Raw genomic sequence first — 16,235 nt, 5'->3', positions numbered from 1 at the left:
ACAATTAGAATCAAGATGTTCGACGGAATCGTAAGGACGATGACAGGTGTAAGGCATGTTCCAAAATTGAAGAAAAATCTGATTTCCTTGGGAACACTAGATTCAAAAGGTTATAGCTACAAAGGTGAAGGTAGATCTATAAGAATATCTAAAGGCTCTATGGTTGTAATGAAAGGAAAGAAAGAGAATAGTCTCTACATGCTACAAGGAAACACAATCACGGGTGTTGCTGCTGTATCCTCAACATCATATTCTGATGTCACCAAATTATGGCATCTATGAATTGATCATGTCAGTGAAAGAGGTCTAGCCGAGTTGGCCAAGCAAGGATTGCTATGTGGTCAACAAGTCGGGAAGGTAGACTTCTGTGAACATTGCATTTTTGGGAAGCAATGTCGAATAAAATTCAACAATGCAGTTCATCGAACAAAAGGCACGTTGGATTATGTACATTCTGACTTGTGGGGTCCTTCCCAAGTACCTTCTTATTGTGGTAGTAGATACATGTTAACATTCATTGATGATTCAAGGAAGGTTTGGATCTTCATTTTGAAACACAAAAGTGAAGCATTTGTCAAGTTCAAACAGTGGAAAACCTTGATCGAAAAGCAAACCGGGAGAAAGATCAAGAGACTGAGAACCAACAATGATCTAGAATTCTGTAGTAGAGAATTCGAAATTTTTTGCAAGGATCACGGTATTGTCAAACATTATATCGTGAGACACACTCCACAACAAAATGGACTTGCAAAACGAATGAATAGAACCTTACTTGAAAGGACAAGATGTATGTTGTCAAATGCTGGATTGCCAAAAGAATTTTTGGCGGAAGCTGTCAATACAGCTTGTTACTTGATCAATATATGTCCGTCAACGACCATTAGTTTCAAAACTCCAGAAGAGATGTGGTCAGGTATTCCGGCAAATTATGAAAATTTGAGGATATTTGGTTGTTCTTCATAAGCTCATAACAAAGAAGGAAAACTTGATGCAAGAGCATTGAAATGCATTTTTCTTGGATATGTTGATGGTGTAAAAGGATATAAGTTGTGGTGGCCAGAGAAAAGAAAATGTATTATCAGTAGGGATGTTACTTTTAATGAAGCTGAAATGCTAAAGCCTCATAAAGAGTCTTCAAGTGAAAACAAAGACCCTAGTATCTCGGAGAAGGTGGAGTTTGAGGTGGAGTTTGAGGTGGAGCCAACGAAGGAAAATACATTTGATCAAGAAGAAGAAGTCCGTGATGCATCTACTAGTAGTGATGTATCCCAATTGCAACATTATCAGTTGGCTAGGGATAGGCAAAGGAGACATATAAAACCTCCTGAGAAATATGGTTATGCTGATCTGGTGTCTTATGCTCTAAATGTTGCTGATAATATCAGCAATTGTGAGCCACAATCATATGAAGAAGCTATCAACAATAAAGAAGCTTCCAAATGGATTTCTGCCATGAGAGAGGAAATTGAGTCTCTTCATAAGAATCATACTTGGGTTCTTGAGAAACGACCAAAGTCTCAAAAGGTTGTTGGATGCAAATGGGTCTTCAAGAAGAAGGAAGGAATTCCTGGAGTTGAAGATGCAAGATTCAAAGCGCGATTAGTGGCCAAAGGTTTTACACAAAGAGAAGGAATTGATTTCAATGAAGTTTTCTCCCCTGTGGTAAAACATAGCTCCCACTCCTGTGGTAAAACATATCTCTATCCGCATCCTACTTGCAATTGTAGCTCATTTTGATCTAGAACTTGAGCAACTAGATGTCAAAATGGCATTCTTGCATGGTGAGTTGGAGGAACAAATCTACATGAAACAACATGAAGAATTTGATGTTCAAGGGATGAAAGATCATGTTTGCTTGTTGAAGAAATCTTTATATGGCCTAAAGCAATCTTCCAGACAATGGTATCCACGATTTGGCACCTTCATGCTTGAAAATGAATATTCCAGAAGTGAACATGATAGTTGTGTCTACTACAAGAAGCTTGTAAATAACTCATTCATATATTTGCTTTTATATGTTGATGACATGTTGATCGCATGTAAGAACATGTCAGAAATTAGAAACTTGAAAGCTCAATTGAACTTAGAGTTTGAAATTAAGGACTTAGGAGCTGGAAAGAAAATTCTGGGAATGGAGATTCAGAGGGATAGAAAAGAGGGGATACTCTTTCTGTCACAAAAGAAATACATTGAGAAAGTGTTGGAACACTTTGGCATGCAAAATGCTAAACTAGTCACTACTCCATTAGCGTCTCATTTCAAACTTTCAATGGCCTTGTGTCCACAAACTGAGAGCGAAAATGAGGAGATGTCAAGTGTACCTTATGCTAGTGCAGTTGGCAGTCTTACGTATGCCATGGTATGCACTAGACCAGATATTGCACAAGCAGTAAGTGTGGTAAGTAGGTATATGGCAAGTCCTGGTAAAGTTCACTGGAAGGCTGTGAAGTGGATTATGCGATACCTGAAAGATACCACAAATATAGGACTTTTGTATGGTAAAGTTTAAGATGTTGGAAACAAGATAACAAGATATGTTGACTCGGATTATGCTGGAGATTTAGATAAGCGAAGATCGCTCACCGAATATGTCTTTACACTGTGTGGTTATACTATTAGTTATGGCAAATCCTGGTAAAGTTCACTGGAAGATTGTGAAGTGGATTATGTGCTACTTAAAAGGTACCACAAATAAAGGGCTTTCGTATGGTAAAGTCAAAGATGTTGGAAACAAGATAACTGGATATGTTGACTCAGATTATGCTGGAGATCTAGATAAGCGAAGATCACTCACCGGATATGTCTTTACACTGTGTGGTTGTACTATTAGTTGGAAAGAAACACTACAATCAATTGTTGCTTTGTCTATAACTGAGGCAGAGTACATTGCAGTAACATAAGCTGTAAAGGAAGCCATTTGGGAGAAAGGTCTAGTTGAAGAGTTGGATATACAACTCGAAGAAACAACTATCTATTGTGATAGTCAAAGTGATATACATCTGACAAAGAATCCAATGTATCATGAAAGCACTAAGCATATTGATGTTCGGATGCACTTTATCAGAGACATAGTGGAGAGAGGAGTTATTAGAGTGGAGAAAATACACACTACAGATAATCCGGCAGACATGGTGATGAAGCCAGTTCCAACTACCAAGTTCAGACATTGTCTAGACTTGATTAATGTTCAGAATCTCTAGTGAGCATGAAGAAGAGTAGCAGAAGAATAACTATGATAGTCTTTTAGCCAAGGTGGAGATTTATTGAATATTGACTAACAGAAAAAGATAATGAAAAGACTTTCTTGAGCCAAGCAAAAAATAAGTGGCTAAAGATCATCTTGAAGAAATGGAGAATTTCTAGCCAAGTAAAAAGAAATGGCTATGGTGAAACCAACATTAATGTTATTTTCCCTTTGGCCACATAATCTTCAAGAGCTTTGGCTATAAATAGGAGTGTTCCATGCCATTGTAAGACACACCAAATACTTAGCTTAGTGCATATTCTCTCTTCTTGTTCTCTTATTCTAATTGTGTGAGAAATAGAGTGAGAGTGAAATTTGTGTACTTGGGTTTTGGGAAGTGAGTGAAACACTTATAGTTCTCTTTTATCATAGTGAAATAATCATTGTTGATCTTCAGTTGTAGACGTAGGCAAATTGCTGAACCACATTAAATTATCGGTGTCATTTTCTCTATTATATTTTCTCCATGGGTCTTCCTCTCCAACACTAAATTCAACCAATACGTTTTATATAATCATATATAAAACATTCTTTTAAGCTTGAGTGAAATGTTTTTATCACATATAACACTGCAATTAGGTCATCATTTATTTTAGAAGTGGCTATATGATGGGCAAAATCTTCCTAGATAGAAAGAGATTGAATAAAAAATGAACTAGATATCCTAGTTGACAAAATGATCTTGGACAAAGAAGGGTAGGGTTTCATGTTTTTTGTCCTAACATGTATTTTCTTGATAGTAACAATTCAATGTCTGAAGTTGGTGGGGCACATGTCTTGTGTTCAGATGTTTAGCTTTAAGATTTGCTAGTAATTTCATACCCATATTCTAAATTAAGCATGTCCATGCAATTTCGCACTAGGACTTTATTTACAACAAATTAGGACTCTTCACTTGACCATGTGCACGCTTTTAAGATGAGTTTAATCACCACCAGTCAAGATTCTCTCTAATGCTAGAGATAAAAGTGGTAAAGATCAAAAACAAAGAAAAAAAAATATAATAGTATTTGTATTCTTTTATTTATATTAATATGACATTTTTATTCTTAAAATTACACGCACATAAATCATAAAATTTAAATATAGATATTGTTTTCTATTTTCTCCAATACAATCAACACCGTGGGTAAGTTTTTTTATTTCACTAAAATTCTAGGGGTTTATTTTCTCTTAGACATGTATAATCGAGGACTAACTCTTTAATAGGTAATTACGTAAAGTTCTCCCCAAAACAATAACTATATTATTGAATATTTGGTTTAAAAAATAAAGTCTGTTTAAGAGTGTAGTCCACTTCATTATGACCAATCACTTTTGAACCATTTAATTGGAATTTTGAATTGAAATTTAATTATAATTTAAATTCTGTCATAGTTAGAATGATTTCAAAATCATACTTTTTTGTGCAAATAATTAAGTCATAGAAATATAATTATACATCATTGGTGGCGGCTAAGTTGTGTTATTCTCTTGCTCCTCAAGTTTGAAATTGGCAATTTATAAGGTGGATGTTCATAAATGAACAGAGTTTAAGTTATATATAAATAAAGTTGTTATATTTCAATCTATAAATTTGATCATTCCAAGTCTATAGGAAAACCTGCCAAAGTTGAAGGTAAGGACTATGAAGGCGTGGAGCATCGAAATTAAAGAGCAATTAACAAAAGCCACTTAAACAAACAAAAGGAGCCATTGACAAAAGTATTTATAAGTATTCAAATTTTGTCTTGAAGACATACAGGTTATATGATACAGCCCATGCAGATACAGATTCAGTATAACAAGCCCAATTCTTAGAGGGTCCATCCAAGTTCAAATGTGGGTTTATGTGATTTACATTGCATCTAATACAATAAAAGAAAAAAAAAATGTATGTGCTAACGATGTTGATTTTTATATATTATCATTGTATCATCTATCATCCATTTTTAATTATAATTGATTCTTCACAAAAACTAATTCAATTGAATTGTGGATAATATAATAATTGTGTATGAATCTTTATATTGACAATACATATATATTTCTTTCATAAAAAAATTACCTTGAATAGCACTTATACACTGCAATCATAAGTTGTATGTTAGTTTCCATTTGACATTCTAGCCTCAAGTTCCTGACGTTATTAAAAAAAAATGATATATTTTGAAAAAAATAATACTTGAGCCCGTGTCCAATGACATTTTCAAGCAACCAATATGTATATATTCGGTCTATTTTTCTTCCTTTGAAGATGCTATGCATAAAATTCGATATTGCAGATTTTATATGAAATCTTAGTCAAAAGATAAGGCCTTGTCCTAAGTGGGAATCGATACTTTCTGAATAAAGTTTACATTTCATATGGCATATAAATACCATAGTTACAAAAACCGTACCGTACCGGCCGGTTCAACCGGAAAACCGGTGAATCGGGGCCCTAACCGGTACGGTACAGGTGTTGAACCGGCCAAGTATCAAAATCGGTCAAAACCGGTAAAAAATCGGTCAAAACCGGCCAAAACCGGTGAACCGGCCGGTATTTTACTAAACCGGTTGGTTTATATACATATTTTTTAAAAAAAAAACTTAAAAACCCATTACAAGGTGACCCATCTTTCAAACTCTTCTTCAACACTTCGAAACACATCTTCCAAAGCATACTTATAGTACACATTTTGGTTCCTAACATTCGTGTGTAATCTCAGTGACATTTGTGTAATCTTGGAGTACTGTCTGAAGATAGGATTTCCTAGAAAAATATAATATCCATATAAGATAATTTTGACTCCTTGATGTTAAATGTTAAAACTCTAAATTTATTTGTTTTATAGAGTGAGTTGTGAAGTTATGTCATTTATTTATATTTTGTGGTTGTTAAGTGATACTTTTGGATTGATATATGTTTTTTAATTTAGACTTTGAATTTGTTAAAGACTTAAAGTTGCTTATTTATGTGAATTTTGAGTAGATTATAAATATGGATTATAAATTTGAGTATCTACCTATTTGGAATTTTTTTGTTATAGGTTTATATATATAAATATAAGTAGGTATGTCCGGTTTAACCGGCATGCTGTTTAATTACTGAACCACTGGTTGAACCACTGTACCACTATACCAGTACCCTGACCAGTTTGATAACCGGTACGGTTTTAACAACACTGATAAATACATTCCTCTATGTTACTTTGGAATAAGTTTGATTCCTATATTTGCCACATTTCCCATCTACCTTTATATTTTGTTTGATTTAGAGAAGAAAATATGAAGAGAAAAGATAAAAAGAAAAAATATGAGTAAAAAGAAAAAAAATGAGTTAATTATAAGAGTTATTTGATAGGAAAGAAATATGAAAGAATTATAAGAGAGAGAAAATATGTTTTTACACAAAAGACAATTTTATCATTTAAATACTAATGAGGATTCAATAAAGTTAAGGATACTATTATAAATGCAAAAAAAATTCTCTCATTTTACCATTTTTTTCTTACATGAGAGAATAAACTAAAAGTTGGTAGATCTCATCACTTTTATTTTATTTCTCTCCGTACTCTCTTCTACCAAATATGAGAAAGATTGTCACTCTCCTTCAATTCTCTCATTCCTTTCTCTTTATTTGCTAATTCTCTCCATCTAAATAGAGGCTTAAAGTCTTCAATAGAAAAGTGCAATTTTGGGATGTAGAACTTCAAAAATTAATGGAGGATTTGGCCTTAAGCAAACAATCTTCTTTATACTTTGTCTAAGAAAGTAAAAGGATGTGGAACAGTGATTTGTCTCGAACCATGTCTCAAATCTATGTTCTGCACCAATAAAAACATCTCATATCAATTAGAAAAATTAAACATTTATTATTTTGTATGTTGATATGATTTGACACATAGAAACATCAAATCCTTGTTGATTTAAACATTCCTCTACAATCTTCTTAACCAAATAAGTTTGATTCCTCTTGTTGTATATCCTCCATTGGAGAACACAAGGAATATTGTTAACTCCTTTGAATATTTTGATGGTCATGCATATTTTTGTACCATACACATCAACATTAAATTATGTTAGAACTCTTAAAACCAAATAACTTCTACTGCAAGAACAATTTGCAGGACTGATTTGAAAAAGGAAGAAATGTCAACAGCAGCAAGGGATAACAGGATCGTTTGCAGTATAACAAACCTTCCTTGAAGCATAATTGGAGGTATTGCAAGGGAATGGGAATAGGAAGAAGAACTCAACATACAAATTTTTAATTTCAGCCTCAAAGTCTAAGTACAGATCCACGTGATGCACTAGTAGTACCACAAGAATGGGCTTTTCTGGACAAATTTGAGCAGCAATATGGCACAAACCATCCTTTCTTTTACGCTTGTCATTTCATCGACGCAATGAAGTTAGCAGAGCAAGATAAGAAGTTCATATTCATGTACCTTCACTCACCAAACTACCCTTTTGCAAACGTGTTCTGCAAGGAAACCCTGTGTTCGGACCTTGTGACGCAGTTTCTTGACGTGAATTTTGTTTGTTGGGGAGCACTTACAGATAGAGGTGAAAGTCTCCAAATGGTTGCGACCCTGTGCCCTGCTAGCTAATGTAAGACTGAGATTGCAACTAAGGGGTGAATTAGTTGACTAGAAATTATGACCATTTTTTCTACAAAATGAAGAGTTAAAGTGCAACGGATAATATTGCAGAAAATAAACAAGAATAAATCAAAGAGATAAGAGAGAAGAGAGTACGCAAGGATTTTATATTATTCGCCTTCTTGTCTACCGAATGCTACGTCCAATATTCTTGCAGCACAAGAGATTTTCCACTAAATATTATGAGTTGTAATTACAATATCTCACCTCGTGATCTCTGGGTACCTTACACATTCACTAGTACTTATCACATTGGAAAACACTTTTCCAAGTAACTCTATCCCTTTCTATTCATACTCATGAAAGAAAGTAATTACAATGAATGAAAAAATTTGAATGATAGTTTGGATTGCCTATGAAATATAATAACACTTGCAATTCAATCAACTATTTTGTATACTTAGTAAATAATGGTCTTTTTAAGTTTACAAAACTTTGAAACACTTTACTTCAAGCAACTCTGTTAAATATGCTTTCCAATTAGTCATTGTGCCTTTATGAAGGAGTAGAAATTGTTTGGAATGAAGGCATTTCGTTTGGGATGAAAACCCTTGAGTTTCAAATCTGAAAAACTGATGTAATAGTTCTGAGAACCAGAACTGATTACAGTAAGTGGGTAATTGGTTACCCAAACGTAATATTTTGAAAAATTACATTGAGTAATGGGTTACTCAAACTCTGTGTACAATAGTGAATTTAAAATTCACTCAGAGTAATCGGTTACTCCAATTTAAATATTGTTGGATAAGTGATTCTCACTCATGTAACCTGTTATTCAAATTTCAGTAACCCGTTACATTACACATCACTCATGTAATCTTCCTTTTCTTCTTTTTTACAATGTTGGTGTCCTCATCAAAACTTTGCCAATGTCAGCAGCAAAGCTCTTCTTTACAGCTATCCTTGCTATGCTGTTGTTGCCCCTGCTCCTAGTGATAGCATAGCAGTGCTGCAACAGGTTTGTTAAAATTCGGGATTGATAAATATCTCGCATTTATGCAATTTTTAGCCTTTGATGCATTGTTCATGCAATTTTCAAATTGGTGCCACGATTAGGTAAAATTCTTCTTAAGGTAATGACTCCAGGGTTTAAATTTCAAACATTGTAGGAAATGTTTGTCTAAGTTTGTAGTCCACTTCTACTATAACAAACTTATGTGCCTGTATTTTATATGTATATATATATGCTTGATTTACTTGTATTGTACTTGTTCAGCTAGAAGGGCCACTTTCACCAGCTGAGTTAGTGGAGATTCTGCAAAGAACATTGGAAGAACAAGGGCTAGCTTTTGGAAGTGCTAAAGCTAAGCATGAAGAAAAAATCGGAGCAGACCACAGAATTAGAGAAGAACAAGATGCTGCATATCTTGCATCTTTGCAAATAGACAAGGTGTGTATCTTTCTACTTTCCACATTCTAAGGGCTAATTTAAGCTCATTATACTTATTTATCGGTAACACATGATAGAACTAAACTGAACAAGACATATAAATTATATTCTATGTTTGATGTCTTTTATAATTTTAATAGAACAAGACATAATATTAAAAGTGAGGTATTTTGGTTGTGGAAACAAAGAACAAAACAGAACATCATGTTTTGTCCTATTTTATCCACTTGCCCAACATTACCTAAAGTTAACTCAATTTTACCTTTATTTCTTTTGCTAAGAAGGGTAAGTTAACCACCACTTTTCCTAATTATAGGAAAAAGAAAGACTCAGCAATTTACCTTCAAAAGAGAGAGTTCAGAAGCCAGTGGAAGCACACAACACTAGAGAGCATGGAAAACAAGGGAACAATTATGTCAATGTAAGTAAACAGAATAATAAAGTGAGTGTGCCTACTAGTGAAAAACAAGACAAGGCAAATGCAAGGAGAAGAAGTGAATCTCAAGCCACACAGGTACATTAACATATACTTAGTACTACACAAAGTTAGAAGTTGTTAAAGTTTAATAGCTACTAGTATTGACTAAAGTATGTTTGTCAAATTTTGTGTATGTAGATACTGATAAGGTTTCCAAATGGTGAAAGAAGAGAGCACAGTTTCTTGTGCAATGATAAAATCCAGTCCATTTTCTCATACATTGATTCATTAGGATTGCCAGGGTATTGGAACTATAGACTGATATCAAACTTCCCAAGAAAAGCTTATGGTGTTGATCAAATGAGAATGACTCTAAAAGATGTTGGCTTGTATATGTGTTTCAATGAATCAAAATGAAAGAAAAAAATGATTGTGGACTTCACCAAAAAATGAATTTACTTGGCTAGTACATTTTGCTACTTTTAGTTGTATAAGGATTCACCGATGGAAACTTATAGTTTTTCAAGTAGGTGTAGTTTTTTGATTTAAAGCTATTAGATTTGTTCATAATAAAAAATTGAAGGGAATTTATACATTTTGAAAATGAGTTTTTTTAAATAAATAAAAACATGTAGGGTTCGAATGCTAGTTCTGAAAAAGTTAACTAGAATTCAAAATATTAAATGAGATTCTTTCATCTAAATTTTAACAAATTATATTAGTTATAATGGAAAATCTTATTATTTCTTTATTTCATTGCTTCATTTTACCTCTTACCTTATTTGAATTTTTAATCTAACATTTATTATAAATAAATAAAATATTAAGATAAATGATTGAAAAATAATTTTGAATTACCTATATATCAAATTACTTCAAATAATTGAAAAATACAGAAATGTTATATGTACTTTTCAATCATTTTAAAACTTTAATTAGTTTTAGAGTTTAATATAACACAAGTAACTATTAAAAAAGTTGGATCCATCTAATATACATAACTATTAAAAAGGTTGGACTCATCTAATATACATTTGCTTGAATGTATCAATACGTGCAATTGAATATGATGGAGTGTTGATATCATTATAATCCTCAATACATGGATAGAAAGAGTATCTCATTATATTCTAAATGCTAGTTTGGGAGTTGAATTTTATAAAGGAATTGAAAGAAAACGAAAGATTTGGGAGTCATATCATAAATGTATTTCATGGTTCTTAAGTCTTCTATTTTTTTTCTTTCCGCTCCAAAATCCAAACAAACTACAGCTAATTTTACCTGATTTATTTAAGATATTTGTATTTTTTAAAGTAAATACTAATTATATTTTAAATTTGCATTTAATTTTTAACATACGTCCCATAAAAAGAAAATATAATAAACAACATTAGTAGTATTAGTTAATCTATATAGTAAGGTAGAAGGTGTGAGTGAGTGTATATTTGAGTAAGAAGAGAGCAGAAGTTGCAGATATTGAATTGAATGGCGCTGCTGCGTGTAAACCCAACCATCACTCTTTCTCTTTCACTTCCATATAATCTTCTTTCTTCAAAGCCAAAAACTTCTTCATTCTCTAAATTTACAGTTCGAAGTTCTAACCTTCAAATTCAACTACAACCCCATGAATCACGCAAGGTACTAATACTTCAACTTTTTTACATACACACTCCCCAATGTTTCAATTTCCCTTCATACTTGGTTTTTCTTATCTTTTCCAACATTCCCACTTTTCATTTTTCAACTACAATTTTTTTTTTATGTTTTCCGATTTGACTCGAAACAAGTACATTATCACGTTATTATGTCTCAGATTTTTTCCAAGTCCAAAATCACTGTTAAATGGTTAATTATACTCAAAAGATTATATTTTTATTTCTGGGGCTACAAATCAAGGTACATGCAGACTAAAGATAAAAAAATTATTTTCCCAAATTCCATGCCATCAAATGGTTAAATTATGATTAGAATCAATATGTAAATCTAATTAAATTGTGTAATTGCAATTTTTGTTAATATTGTTATTGGAATTCCTGATTTTGCAGTTAGTTGTTGCAGTGAAGGAGAAGCTTGAAAAAGAGCACCATAGTCTCCCTGTAGGTAAAAATGGAAGGGATGATGAAGATATGATTCTATGGTTTCTCAAAGACCGCAAGTTTTCTGTTGAAGATGCTGTTTTCAAGTTGACTAAAGCCATTGTATCCTTCTCGTTATTAAATCATTATTATCAAATTCTGCACACAACATAACCATTGTTTACTTAGGCCTATATTTGGATATTTAATGATGGGTGGGATGGAATGGAATGGAACAAAGTTAACATTCAATTGCTCAGATATTTTATGATGGGATTTTTTTCCGTACTACCGAAGGTATCCCCACACCCTATAGGTAATGAACTAATCTCTTTCGATGTGTGTGGCTGTCAGGAATCGAACCTTGACCTTTTGGTCTCTCTGGGTATCTGGCAGGCCTTACACCACTGGACTTACGCCTTGTTGGTAAAACTTTAAAGATGGGATTGACTGAATGATAAGTTTGTTCCATTTCATACCCCCAAATTGGAAAGGAGAAAGATAGAGGTATTAGATGAAATGGAACCTAGCATCTTTGATTTTTATTTTGCTCCATCCAATTTTAAACCATCCTAATAGTAGAACATAGTATTAGTTGGTTGATGAGGATGTGGGAGAGTGGAAATTAATTGGAAATGATTAGCACTTTTTTTCCTACTTAGATTTCTGTTATACCAAACAAGTGTATATTTATTTTCAATTCACTTTTCCACCTTTCCATTTCTGCTTATTCCACCAAGCAGGCTCCCTGTGCTTTTCATGCTTGTCACTTTTATTCTACTCTATAAGAAATGGCGTCAAGATTTTGGGGTGTCTGAATTGACTGAAGACGCCGTTAAAGACATTGCTCAAACTGGAAAAGCATTTGTACATGACTTTCTAGATATCAATGAGAGACCTGTGCTTGTGGTGGTTGCATCAAAGCATTTTCCTAAAGTAAGTCTCGAAGTTGTAGTAATTCAGATTTTAATTTGCTCCATTTTCCAATTTTAGGTCTCTGAATTAATAAGAGAAAATGTGAGCATGGTTACTTTAATCAGAGAAAGGTTGTGAGTATAAAGTCCATTTATGTGAATTATCTTGGATTCCCTGTAGTCCATGCTGCTATAGTGTTTATTAGTATATGGATGCATCTTACATGTGAATTTGTGTAAAACTGTGACAATAATGATTTATAACTATGGCACACACACAGGACCCTACAGCCGATGAGAGGTTGTGCACTTTCTTGGTCGAGAAGGCATTAAGTAAGCTTCCACCTGGGAAAGAACAGATTCTTGGAATAGTTGATCTCAGAGGTTTTGGTACACAAAATGCTGATATTAGATACTTGACATTCTTGGTAATGTTTTTCGACTGCCTTCCAATATTTTAGTTGAAAAGTCTGTATTGTCATCACCCAATGTTTGTTTGAGAACTGTAGTGCCTCAATAGAAAAAATCCTATAATAAGTATTATAAAAGCTAACTTGTTTCTTTATTTTTGGCAGTTTGATGTATTCTATTATTATTATCCCAAGCGATTGGCTCAAATACTATTTGTGGATGCTCCTTTTGTGTTTACGCCGATTTGGCAGCTAGTCAAGCCCTTATTAAAATCTAATAGTTCTTTGGTAAGCATTGCCCATATTATATGTGCATTTGTTAATAATTAATAAAAAAGGGAGATAATTTTATTTCCCTCTGTAATGAAGGCTAGCTTATATTATGTCTGGTTCATTTGTCATCTTTCTCACCTGCATTGTTCACAATTCCTCTTCTTTGTAAATGTCTGTCACTTTTTAAGTATGGCAAGTGTGCTCAAGACATTGATTTGGGCTGTTTTCTCTGTATTGTTTGTTTGATCAAGTTTCTAGCATTTTGTATTGAAGTCAAGGCTTAATTGGGACTAGGGCCTTCATCACATTCACAATACAGAAGTAGAAGTTAAGTGCCATCTAAGGGTTAAGGGTTCAAGTCTGAAGCTCCCAATTAGGAATAGGTAGGGTTCCAATTGGAGGAGATTGTCAGAAGCCCTAGTAAGGATAGTCGATCAAATAGAGGTTAGTCCAATTTGTAGAGGCAGATGAAGGTCAAGAAAAACCATAGCCGAAACGATTATGAAATATTTAGAGATGAATGCTCTCTCAATAGACATGATTTATAACAGAGTATTATGGTGTCGGTTGATCCATTTAGCCAATCCCACCTAATGGGATTAAGGCTTGGTTGGTGTCGTATTTTACCCATGTCATATTAGACGTAAGATCGATGCCTTACATTCTGAATTGGAACAAAAGTCATAATTATTAATTTCAGCACCATTTTAGCATTAGTTAATAAGTCTGTGTTGCTGCATCTTCATTTTCTTCTAATTCCTCCCATGGCACCTCTGTTTCTCTTTTACAGGTAAGATTTTGCTCTGCGGACACGGTGAGGAAGGAATATTTTACAGAAGAAACTTTGCCATCCAACTTCAGAGATTGAAAAGAGCTTTGAAGGATTGTTTTTAGACAAATATGAAAAATTGCAGCAAACTTCACAAACCCAATCTTACATTGTCTTGGATTTTCAAAATCCAATATGTGGATATGACAACATCAGCCAAGGCGTTTATTTAGTACAGTTTTTGTTTTTCAAAGTTAATGAGAATTCTGAAAGGAATTTAAGAACCATGCCGGTATAGCCATCCCATTTCCTTGTTAGTTCTTATGCTTATGCACATTATGTAGGAATGCAGAGGAACTATATGCTGGAGACTGAAGAATTATGTTATCCTCTTAAGAAAGGCAATACTAAATAGACTTCATCTTCCTTGAAAACAGGTCTTGTTGCTGCCATCCAGCAAGAATGACATTTTTAGTTTATTGCTTTTTTAGCATTTGGCCTTATAATCTTGCCCATGATTAGTGTGTAACTGGTGTAAAATTGTGTTTTTGCTTACACCAAAAAATGAATCATTTTGACCTAATGGTTTAAAATGCATATGATAATAGTTCTTTTTATCATTAGTTTTTGAATACAGGACAATTTCCATTGAATGAGTATACACACGGAGTCACAAGGTGGTTAGGGTGGAGGCTGGAGAGTTTAAGGAATAAAATGATAAAGAGGTTGAAGGTTAGAGTCTCAACTATAGTAGTTAAGATGGCGGTTTAATGAGTTTTCAAGAGTTAATGAGTCATGTGCCCACTCTGAATGCGATGTCACTACTGCCAGTGAGATCGTTGGGGAAGATCACGGGATCGTAAAATCGTTGTCTCGTTGTGATTTTATTTTTATGGCAAAAAGCCTAAATTGCAAAATCTTCATCTTTTAAATCTATATAAGAGTGGAAGCCCATAGCCCAAAATCATTTTACCCGCCTAAAATTCTTCTAACCTCTAAATTGCAAAATAACAAACAAATCGTAACGAGAATAGAAGTAGAAGTTATAGCCATAAGCAAAAGCTCCCAAAGACTTCATCTTAAAGACTTTTCCTCATTATCATCTTCATTTTTAACATATTTGTTTTTCTTATTCTCTCTAAATTCTTAAGTGATGTTCTTTCTCTATTTTATGTTGTAATGTGTAATGGGAGAAAAATGATATTTAGTTTGTTGCCTTTGTTATGTTCTCTCCCTTCCTTTTTATTTTATGTGTTTTTGTTGTGTTATACTTTTGTTTCACTTTCCACATACATACTATTATAATATACGTGTAGGTTACATAAAACATGAAGTTTCCACCTAAAACACTTTGTAGCTACATGATATTTTCACATACATATTATATATATATATAATATGTATGTAATATAATATTGGACTTTGATACTTGATAGTGCTTTTTGCTATCAAACACTTTACTTGATTATGTTTACATATATTTTGATGTTGGAAGTTTAAGTTTTATCAAGTGCTACTTGTTAATTATGTTATTTATAACAATGGAAAAAGTTGAAGATTTTATTATTATGTATGTATATGTATGTCTAAAAAATTAATATTGAATAAGATCTTACGATTTGTGTTACGATCACACATTTTATGTTTTCATCTACCTCTTCTAATCTTAGGTAAGATCTTATCAACTATGACTCTCAGTCACGGCAAATACTAACATAATAACATTTGCTTATTAAAAAATGGGTATCCAATATCCAGCAATGTCCAATATGTATAGTTCATAAAATTACATTCCCACTGTATTTAGTTTATACATGACACTATGGTTGAGATTCACGTTTTTTGATCATGGCATGATTCTCATAAGTTTAGCAAAGCAATTATGAGGACATTTGAAATTACCAGTTTTTACTGAAAGGGAATCCAAAAGAGTGATAAGGTGAATTCTGAGAGAAGCATCATTAGACATCATGGACAGGGTTCTAGCTCCCATCCCAAAAATGTTATTCCCATGCCTTCACACAAAGATCATACCCACAGATTGCATCACATTAATATATTATGTCCCCTTCTGAACTCAGAAGGAATAGACCATACTTGATTTGGTCCAAACGATA

The 16,235-nt window shown here is 33.2% G+C and overlaps 2 protein-coding genes across 3 annotated transcripts; both read left to right on the top strand.

Moving 5' to 3' along the window:
• On the top strand, window positions 7,358-10,094 carry LOC109362636 (plant UBX domain-containing protein 10-like). The gene is made up of 6 exons (XM_019608620.1): window positions 7,358-7,387; window positions 7,486-7,810; window positions 8,763-8,827; window positions 9,086-9,259; window positions 9,576-9,773; window positions 9,876-10,094. Exons 1-6 carry the CDS (start codon window positions 7,358-7,360, stop codon window positions 10,092-10,094), a joined length of 1,011 nt encoding a protein of 336 aa, XP_019464165.1.
• On the top strand, window positions 11,100-14,552 carry LOC109357555 (CRAL-TRIO domain-containing protein C3H8.02). Of its 2 annotated transcripts, none has more exons than XM_019601572.1 (6): window positions 11,100-11,315; window positions 11,723-11,875; window positions 12,542-12,688; window positions 12,948-13,094; window positions 13,242-13,364; window positions 14,140-14,552. In XM_019601572.1, exons 1-6 carry the CDS (start codon window positions 11,163-11,165, stop codon window positions 14,215-14,217), a joined length of 801 nt encoding a protein of 266 aa, XP_019457117.1. In that variant the 5' UTR covers window positions 11,100-11,162; the 3' UTR covers window positions 14,218-14,552. The 2 variants fall into 2 exon arrangements, with proteins under 2 accessions (XP_019457117.1, XP_019457115.1); XM_019601570.1 differs by having other exon boundaries at window positions 11,101-11,315; window positions 12,542-12,689; window positions 12,943-13,094.

The sequence above is a fragment of the Lupinus angustifolius genome, chromosome LG01, assembly GCF_001865875.1.
Source record: "Lupinus angustifolius cultivar Tanjil chromosome LG01, LupAngTanjil_v1.0, whole genome shotgun sequence".
NCBI lineage: Eukaryota > Viridiplantae > Streptophyta > Magnoliopsida > Fabales > Fabaceae > Lupinus > Lupinus angustifolius.
The sequence above is the reverse complement of the archived record's forward strand: the minus strand, read 5'-3'. Positions and strand labels throughout refer to the sequence as shown.